The 10,443-nt window shown below is 35.2% G+C and overlaps 1 protein-coding gene across 1 annotated transcript in view; it reads right to left on the bottom strand.

Moving 5' to 3' along the window:
- Positions 1–334: 334 nt before the first annotated feature.
- SIPA1L2 (signal-induced proliferation-associated 1 like 2) overlaps positions 335–10,443 on the bottom strand; it is a gene marked incomplete at its 3' end in the record, with an annotated part of 86,069 nt that continues 75,960 nt past the window's right edge. The window contains exons 17-18 of the mRNA XM_009572055.1: positions 7,053–7,184; positions 335–491 (exon numbers count right to left, since the gene is read on the bottom strand). Coding sequence (XP_009570350.1) covers positions 335–491; positions 7,053–7,184 — 289 coding nt within the window. The remainder of the gene's footprint in view (positions 492–7,052; positions 7,185–10,443) is intronic.

Below are 10,443 nucleotides of genomic sequence, written 5' to 3'. Positions count from 1 at the left end.
AGGCACGCTGTTATCTACATTGGATTCCACTAGAACATTATCTAACAAGCACAGATGTAATTACCTATGGATATACAGTGTGGTTGCCAAAATACATCAGTCACCACATAATAGAAGTATGCCATGCAGATCATCATTGCACAGAACAGGAGTAAATGATGCATTCATTAGTATTTAATTTGTCTTCTTTATAACAAAAAAAAAAAAAAAAAAGAAAATCCATATTCTTTGGAGATTGATTTAACTTATTTCTGCCAAACAAAATCCATATCTGTAGGCTTGTATAAATTCTGGCGACAACATGCCTGCCTTGCCCTTTCTCCCTTTGCTCTACCACCCCACAGGCCCGAAGCTTGCATTATCATGCAAACGTGCAAACATAGGAAATATTAAAGAAAGTTTACAAAAGGCAAAAGTCATCAATCCCAGACCATCACCTAGAAACGGCGTGTGATGACAGAACGGCCCAAATTCTTCATCTGAGTCAAAACCTGGAATAAGATTTAGAATGTTCCTATGAACAAGACAGTCCATCTCTGCTGGAGCAGCTGTGGCCCTCACGAACAGCGCACACAGTGGAATACTCCCCGTGCAACTCATGCTGGCTCTCATTCTCAGCCTTGCAACACCATTTTTACACAACACCGACGTCACAGTAAAGCATGAGGTGTCATGCCCCATGTCTCTAATAGTAATATCCACTATTGCGACACAGCATGACAACTTGGCATGATACATAAAAAGACAACCCTCCAAACTCTAAGCACCCAAACAATGAATACAGGCCAGATCATTTTAACTAGGAAGGAAATCACAGTTTAAAAGTTCCACCAGACAAAAATTGGAAATCACTAAAAAGCTCTTTAAAGGGATTTTTAAAATGAATAGTTTTAAGGAATAGCGAAGATTGACAATTCATTCTATAATATAATAAAGAAAAGTTGCATGTCATTTTTTGTCCAATTTTGAAGACCACAGCTCATTTTCCCTGCTTTTATCCTTATTTCTGACTGGTGATGGATCTCAGCAAATACGAACATGACTTTTTCATATGTGCTGACAAAAAGGTAAGAATATAATTTGACATCATTTACAGATTTGAAACTTAAGTTGAATAGATTTAATTAGTGCAGATAAACTAAAACTAATTTCCCAGATCAAACGCAGTATGTAGGCCAGAAATAAGACTGTGTAAACAATCAGTTTGAAGTACATATCTAATTATTGATTTCACCTTTATACTGTTCACATTTTCATTACCACTTGATAGAAGACAACAAAGCCAGCAACAAATGTTTTTCTATGACCAACAATACGTGACGTGACATTGTGTTTCACAGGCAATTCTACTGTAATATAAAAAAATCTGCATTTTTCTCCCTCTGCTGAGTAAGCTTAATTAAAGAGAATGGCCACTAGTCTGGTTTATTTTGTCTGTTGAGAAAACGTTTTGTCAGTTTGATCTCCCCAGCAGTATTTGAAAGCATCTTTTTCTTGATGGATAAAAGCAGGTGCAAAAACAGGTACATGCAGCTGTTAATGAAATCATGATGCCATTTTTTAACACAATATTTTAAAATATTGTCAATATTATTTCAACACACAATAAAAATACAAAAACATGGATGCTTGCAATGAAGCATAATGTGTGGATTAACTTTTTCTTCCTTGTGTAATCCCTAATGAATTTTAACTCTACATAATTTAAAAATAATATTAACACTTAGAGTAGGAAATAAATTGTTAAACCTGTTCTATTTTCCTAGTATAACTTAAACATATTTTTCCAACATTCATATCTTTATAAAATATGAGACCACATTCTCACATTCATCAGGTGAGGAATAAAGTCACTACATGGTCACTAATAACCAGAAGTCTCTAATCATATAACATACTATGTAAATTCCTGTGTTGCTCTTCAAAGAGTAGTTCCTTAATTTTCAAAAGCCAGGTTAGTGTCAAAATCATTCTCTGAACAAGTTAGTAACACAATAAGTCTCTGTAATAACTAGTACATCAACAAGATCCTGGCCTAGCAAAATATTTTGCCTTTGAATACTTTTCAAGTACTTTCAAAGGCACATTTTTATTTTCAGTAACTATATCAAATCTCACTGATCTCCCTCTAAGTATTCACGTTTAGCAATAGTTTCACCAATTTACTATTTAAATCAGAACTGTTTTTAAACCTGAATTGTGGTGAAGATTGAACTTGTGCTTCAAAGAGCAAAATCTTCCTACTGATTTTTGGTTTATTTGTTCTTAACAGAATTGGCTTGACCCTATATTCATGAAAATGAAATCAAAGCTACCTTCACTGACAATTTTTCGAAAGAACAATCAAGTGTATTTCTGACTGCGATGCTGTAGACATAAATTCTGCTTCCTCCAAACTACAGGGACACCTTTTATTCATTTCAAGTGATATGTGCATACTAAACAGAAGAAAATACATGTAAATCTCAGAGCTCTTATTTTTATCTGGACATCCTTGCTGAACCCCACATAGGACCCATGCATAGAAAACTATTTGCAAAAATATAGTGGTGTTTATATCAAAAGTTTAAGCAACAGTTGACTTAGAAAGACCAAAGATGAGACAAAATTCATGTCTCACTTTAAAGTAATAGAATTGTACTGTTGTAACCACTAAGAATTTGAATCTGTATTTTCATTGTTCCAGACCACTAGCAGAGGCCAGAAAAAACTCCAGACAATTTTGATGTACTGGAGAGCAGAAAAGGCTAAAATGAATATAGTGCATGAAGGCGCTCTCTCATTATTAGGCAAAGTCTACCCACAAACATCCACTGACATATTCAATGAAGTGAAAAGAGTTATACATGCATGCACTAGAAATGACCAAATGTTAACTAAATATTTTCATTTTTTTCTTTTTCTAGCAATTTAACATACTAATTTGGTTAAAATAATTATCTCTCATGCTGAATGCTTCACTTCTTTCTCATTATGTTATGTGCAGCATTACTTGCATTAAGCTATAAAGATTTTAAATGGAAGTATTAAAATAATATTAATTATAGCAGCACAGATGTTTCTGCAAAGATAAATTGGCATTAAGAAACACTGCATTCTGACTGGCACTAGTAGACTTTCACAAAAATAACCTGGAAAAAAATCAGAAGTTGAAACCACCTATTTTAATGAACTAAATCAGAGACATCAGAGGGACTTTCTTAGGCTGTTAATTCTCACAATATGATTTACCAAACACTAACCAGCTCTTTTTAAGCACAATAAACCCAGTTTAAAGTAGCACAAAGAGTAAAAAGTTCTATTCATAATAATAATAATCAATATTTATGTTTGTGTCAATTCTCTTCTATAATGGCAGTAACAGATACGAACATCTAGAAAGACTTCTCCTTTTGGTCTCCAAAACATCGAAAAGATCCAAAACTAGCCATCAGCAACATAATACACATTTTGAAAGGCAGTCCTTCTTCCCTAACTTGGAGATCTATTGGAAGGATAATACAAAAAGAGAATTAAAGAATACATTTTCTCCTTTTCCCTTATTCTTTCCTGAGATTTCTTTGTTCTCCCTTTTCTAATTTGGCTTTCCAATTTATTCTGTAAATCCCCATATCGTTATCTTTACTCAGTTAAACATGCTTGCTTTCTTTTTGCTTCTTTAACTTCTCCTTTTTCACCCCAACTGCCCTCCCTAAAACCCCACCTCTTTTGCTGTACAGTCACATCCAGTTCTATCTATTTTTTATTGTTTGCTTCAGGGATGGATACAAAAATATTACAACAGTGTACTTCTAGCATGTCAACTGCTCCCTGGTTACTGTCTCTCTGCAGCTCCCACCAAAATAAGAGAAGGGAACTGGAAGTAGCCTATCCATGTATGAAAGAAATGGAAGGATACCCCTTGCTGCTGACTACATGCACGCTAAAGATGATCTCTGGATAAATATCAGAGGCAAAACTATGTGCTGCAAAGGAAGGCAGTGAGAAGACTTAAAATAACATTGCACTGTGCTCCAGCTTATGGACACTGACCCTCAACAGACACAGCTCAAGCAAAACCCCTTACTGATGCAGCTTCTGGAGTCTGTGGAGTTAACGCCTGCACAGCTCTCCATTGCACTGTGACGACCTGTCTTAGGAATAACAGAGGATTTTCAGGAAAAGTTCGAAGTAAATATTCAGCTTCCTACAAAAGTTCTTGCCAAGCAAAAGCAGTGAAAATGAAATCCTCACAAAGTGAAACGCATTATCATCATACTTTCCAATTAAAAAAAAAGTAACGACTTACTCCACCCTCATGGACCACAATTTAAGAACTGCTGTTTCTACATAGAACCAAGGCTTCAATTGGATAAAAGCTAATACTAATTAATAAACAGCCTAGTCAACTGTTCATTTGGGGGAAGGAGGGAAGCTAAAAAATGAGACTGCTGTTCTTGTTACACCCATGAGTAAACTCTCAGTATAGACGATAGTGGCAAAAATCTTGCTACTTTATTTAATTCTTAAACCAATTAATGCCAACATTATAAGCACCTAAAAAGGCTATATTTAACATTAATCGAGATACAATTGCATTTTAAGACAGACAGATGAAGGATTGTGAGGCCCACATTATGGATGTTGAACTGATCAAGATATCTAAGTTGTCAACATACAATCTAGAGAGATCACAGGGGAAAAACTCTGACCTTAGAATCAGATTGGTAATTCTAATAAACTGATATTAAGAAAAGACCTTGTACAAAGAAAAAACTAAAATTAAGTCTTGTATCTAGGTTCTAGAACAGAACACAACTTTGAAATATCAGGTTGGCAAAGCCAAACTAGAGAACAACTCTAACATTAATTTCTTAAATCAGTATTAAACAAGTCCTATCCATTTTGTGATCTTTTTCATTGAAGGGTTGGGGGGGGGGGGAAGGTGTTGTTTGTTTTGGGTTTTTTTGAGACTATCCTATATAAAATGCGATCACATTTCCACCCAGTTTAATAAAAAGATAAAGCAGTTTTATATTCAGAAGTGGACAAACTTTAGAATCATCCACTCTCTTTTTCACATTGATAGAATGCAGAACAGTAGTTCCAAGCTATTTTTAAATAGTAAGTTGAAGCAACCCCTAAGTCAACAACATTAAAATACATAAGGAAACTGCACCTCTAATTCATATCCAACACATTCCCTCCCAGTGATTTTTTTATGACATGCCTATCAGTTATTCTTTTTTAAATGACTTTCAAATTGCAAGACATAGGATTAAGAAAGTTGAACATGGGCTTAAAAATTCCATTTCTTGTAAAAATTTCAAATTGCAGTACTATGAATTTAGTCAAAACATTTTATAAATCATCTAACATATACACAGATGTGTCTATTGCAGAGTCCTAAACAGAAAAGAATTATGTTCCTTCATACAAAACTAGATTATTGTTTACTACTCAAATTCTTACAATAATTCAAAAAAACCCCAACAAAAAGTTTCTATCTTGCGACTCAGTTCTTCAGCGTTATCTAGAGATACATTTAAGATTTCTGCAATTAAAACCCAATAAGGGAATACTCCTCCTCCCTAGGACTGTGGATAGCTATGTTGTTATACCTCTCTCTCTCAAATTCAAACGGTAATTACGCTCACATAACACTCACCAAAGTGAAATTATTTTCATCACAATATTAAGTAGTAAAAATAATGAAAGTCTATTAAAGTTTTCAAAGAAAACTAAAAATACAGGAGCATAACTGGTAGAGAATGACCTTTTAGTCAGCTGAACTCAAAATACTTATTAGCATTTAAACATATTCTTCCAGTAAAAGTTACAGAGTTAGTCGTTTACTGATCCAAATCTATTTTCAGTTGTTTAAGGTGTCAATAGCAAATAGCAGGATGCTCCCTGAGCAATCGAACATAGAAATGCACAGGAACAGTTGTCAGATTCTCGGCGTCACAGTACTTCCTGCCAGCTACAACAGGCATGTTCGAGTAGTACTGAATAGTAATGAATGCACATACAGTTAATCAAGTTAAGAAACAATACAGTACTTTAGATTGCTAATCATCACTGTTGGGTTGGGTTTTTAACAATGCCGCCTAAATTAGTATAGTAAGTAGTTCTGAAGAGCTTTTGATCAAATTGGAATTTAACCACTTCATACTTAGGGAAGGAATCCAGGTACCAGAAAACTGGTTCCCATGGTTGCTTTTAGTTAAAAAAATCAGAACATCTCATCACTAACTTCACAACCAGTTCTCCTCATAAAGTTAAGACCTGTATCTTATATAATGATAACTGTAGTAATGTCATCCTTATTCACAGATACCTCTGACTTCCCATACATTCACTAATGAGACTAACACCAGTTAAGAAATGTCGGAAATTTTAGGACAGCACAGTGACCTAACAAAAACACCCCTCAGAAACAATAAAACACAAACATTCAACTGTATATATTCACATATACACTCAATCCAACATCCACCTTTCTGTGTTTAGACGTTATGTGTAGGTTTAGCCCTCAGAGAGGTGAATGAGGTTTTTTCTTAGTTAACCTGGTCTTATAATTTAATAATGCAAACCTGGTCTATATCCTGCACCTCTAGTTCTGCTACTGGAAAATAAAGTGTACATTTTTGCTGTTTTTCAAGGGCTTATGAAAACTGAGAGGGATTGCAACATCGTTTGGACTACACGTTCAAGTTTATAAACACAACACAATAAACTCAGGGAAGTGTAACTCCCATTTTCACTTTAAACATCTAACTTAAATGCTTTGAGCCTCTCCTTCAAAGCCCCTGATTTTTCCAATTGATTACAGAAGGAACTTAGGCCCCTAAGTGGATGAATTGTATCTAAGATAGATATTGAAAGTATCATGAATACCCCAAATTTTCAGTGACAATCTTCCACACTGAGAAGTGATACTGCCAAAAGAACTAAAGGGCTACAGAGGCAAACACTGGATTTTTGTAATTCAAAATGTGGCTACACAATATATATTTTTTACAAAAAGTTTGTGTACTGAACATTGATCTTTATTCAAATTTTCCTGTTACCTTCAAACGCTCGTGCAGCATCTACCAGGTGGGACCAGTCTAGCCCTGTGGCAGTGTCTGGCAGGGGCATCAGGCCAGGATCATTGAATTTGGCTTTATCAGATAAGGACCCATCTGAGAACCAGAATTCATCTAAACAATAAACACAATAATTAGTCTTCCTATAACAATGAAGTACAATTAATTTTGAAGCTATTATAATGAATTGTAAAAAATGTAGAAGCAAAGAGTGCTTATCTTCATTTCTCTTGTTTCTGTCTTTTCCTGTTCAATACTCAGTATGGGTGGGTGGAACAATTTGTAAACTTTGGCAGAATAAGATGGGAAAGGTTTCTAAAGGTTTTTTTGTGCCACTTTGCACATGATGTGTTCTTCGCATTTTCATGTGAATGCTGTGCGAGTAGGCAGCATCCATTCTTAAAGCATACCATGTTAAACCTGAGCACTGAGCAGAAAAGTTGCTGGATACACAAAGTTATATTTTTAAGAAGGCTGTGAAACAACATACGAGATATTTACATGCAGAGTTTTATTCTGAAACTTAAATATTTCAGTTCCAGAAGCAATTTTAAAAATATCACCTGCTTTTCTTTTAATGCATTTGTAAATTCTAGCCTATTTCCAAAACTCACTTTCACATTGAAAATACTACCCTATTAGTTTAATATTTGTAGCTGTACATCTGAGGACGTAAGACTTGTGTGCCGATCTCTAAGCTCCAGAGTGAGCGGTAACACATTGTATACTGTAAATAGATTGTATATTAATTGAAATGTATACACTATAAAGTTAGTTCAAACACAGCTTTCAGTTATGCAGTATTTTAGAAAGGTACCACGAACATACATCTTAGTAGAGGAGATGCTAATTTTCATAATTATCTTAAATAGTTTTACATTTTCCTTATCTCTCCATAGCAATCTTCACTCTGATCAATGTGAACACATTAAAATTAATACTGCTGGACAGGCACACAGAGGTTCTTGAAACTGAACATAAACCAAACACATTATTTATAATCACATTTCATCTTAACCATAAAGCTAGTGATACAATATTGTACTTTTATTACATAGTATAGTCAGGAAAAAAGAAATTTTGCTTCAGATTGTATCTACTTCTATTAAATAAAAAGGCCAAAATAGTAATTTTTCACCAAATATTTCAGAAGGAAATTTCCATCTAGTTATTCCAGTGATTCAGACTATCATATTTACGAGGAATATTTTTTCCAGGACAACACCACGCACAAAAATCAATGAAGGAAAAAATGCACACATACAAGTGGAAGATACATTATAGTTTAAGAAAACGACATGTTGTCATTGTCCTGATACCAGTGAAAAAGAATACCAAAGTCCATTTGAATTAAAGATTTCTGACCTAAAAATCCAAAAGCAGTAGCCTGTTACAGAGCATTCTACTGCACAGAGCAATGATTAGAACATATCATATTCTTTGCAGAAATCTTGTTTTAAAAAAAAAAAGTCAGGAACAGGAAAGTGAAGGAGGTTTGCAATCCTCTGTCAAAAATTAGGAGTCCCACAAAGCAAAACAATGCAGAAGAGGTAGAAATCCAGTTTACTGTGGAATTTATCTTGTTCTACAACTTATATGAAAGATGTTATCTTACAACTGGAAGTGGCTTGACAAACCTCTGTAGAAATATCTTTCTCAGTACCCTCTCTTAGTATGCAAAAGTGGATGTTATATGAAATGGAAAATGTAACATACAAATATATTCTACCCATACAGCTGTACTAAGATTTTATTTTCAGTTCCTTATAAACATACCTAAAATCTTATCTAAGGTTACCTTGGGGTGCAAATACATTGAAAGCTCAACATCAGAGCAGTCTCTGAACTTTTGTATATGACCCGGGAATTTTAAGAAACTTACTTATGCAAGTACAAATGTTTTATACATCCCTGTTGTGGAAAATAGACAGAACGCCTTATTTGAAAGGCTGGCAAGCCAGCTTTTGGTTCTAGACCAGCAGGCAGGCCTTAGGGGACAGCCCTTGCTTTTGTGTGATCAGCCTACAGAGGCTGATTGTGAAACCTGTCAGGAAGATGCTTGTTCCCAGTGCGATTCTGCTGGCTTTCCAAATTAAAGTGTAGGAGTGATAGATTCACCAGTAGTCATCCTTCATTATGCATTGTCTTTGTGAGAACCTTAGTTCACCTTAGGGTGGATCCTATTCAGTCCTGCATAAGACCTGACAGAGCAACTCAACTGCAGAAAGCCTGCCAGAGTAGAGATTTGAATATTGATAGCTCTGAAAATGCAAGCGCTCATGCTGATGGCTGAAATTATAAGCGGAATAACTGAACAGGCATGAGTATGCCACCACAGAATAATTCACTTTCAAGACATAAATGATGTGTTCTTGTGCAATGGGGTTGGGGGAGGCGGAGAGGAAAAAGAAAAAAAAGAAAAAAAAAAGAGCTCTAATGATATAGGTCTCTTTGCGCTTTTGAATTTCAGAGAATATTGTTTGTATTTCAGGAATGCTCTGGGTGAGATTAATTATTTCTAGCCTCCTGTATTTGCATTTCCTCCCTGCTCCTCCTACCTCACTGTTAACCTCCACTTTTTCTCTGTATGACTGCCACATTAGCAGCTGCAGGCCGCCTGTTGTCTTCCTTTTCAATTTGTGCAAAGGTGGCAAGTTATGCTTGATCATGCCCACCTCTGTGTGCCCAGGAGGATATGCCTAATCTTGTAGGCTACCTTCATTGCCCACAAGATTGGTTTTGAAGCAACACAGACTTATCCCTTATCTCCTTTGAGGAAACAATGTAAGTGTTATGTTTCAGTTTTAAAGATTATTTTATTTGCTGTACTCCTTTTGGCACAAAATCATTGATCCTGTGCTTTTTGGTCCTTTCAGTTATGTCAGTCTCTTCCTACACTACGGAATTTTCTTTATTTTTATTATTGATACATAAAAGTATAAAGCACTTTGAAAAGTCCGTATTTTCACTAAAATTATATGGTCAGTTCAGTTTCCAACAGAGCTCCTCAAATTGACTGTCATCGGTCCCACATACCTCTGTATTCAAAGGGTAACTAGTTATACAGAAAGAAGAAAGATTCACCTGACTTAACCTTTTCTACTTCCAAGACAAGTATCCTGCTTCAGTTGGAACTGCTACTTTTATGTAGAGACTGTAGATCATGAAAAAAAAAAAAAAAAAAATCTAAGTACTCCTCACTTACTGTGCTCACACTAGACATGTCATTTAACAAGTAGATTATCTCAAAAGATGCTGCAGCTGAAGGAACATATCAAGTCATATGCAGACATAAATCCCATTGTCTGCTTCCTGTTCTTCTTTCCTGCAATCACCAATTATATCTCTATGGTCCTCTTAAACAACAGCTTCT

Source organism: Fulmarus glacialis, unplaced genomic scaffold (assembly GCF_000690835.1).
Source record: "Fulmarus glacialis isolate BGI_N327 unplaced genomic scaffold, ASM69083v1 scaffold13102, whole genome shotgun sequence".
Classification (NCBI taxonomy): domain Eukaryota; kingdom Metazoa; phylum Chordata; class Aves; order Procellariiformes; family Procellariidae; genus Fulmarus; species Fulmarus glacialis.
The sequence above is the reverse complement of the archived record's forward strand: the minus strand, read 5'-3'. Positions and strand labels throughout refer to the sequence as shown.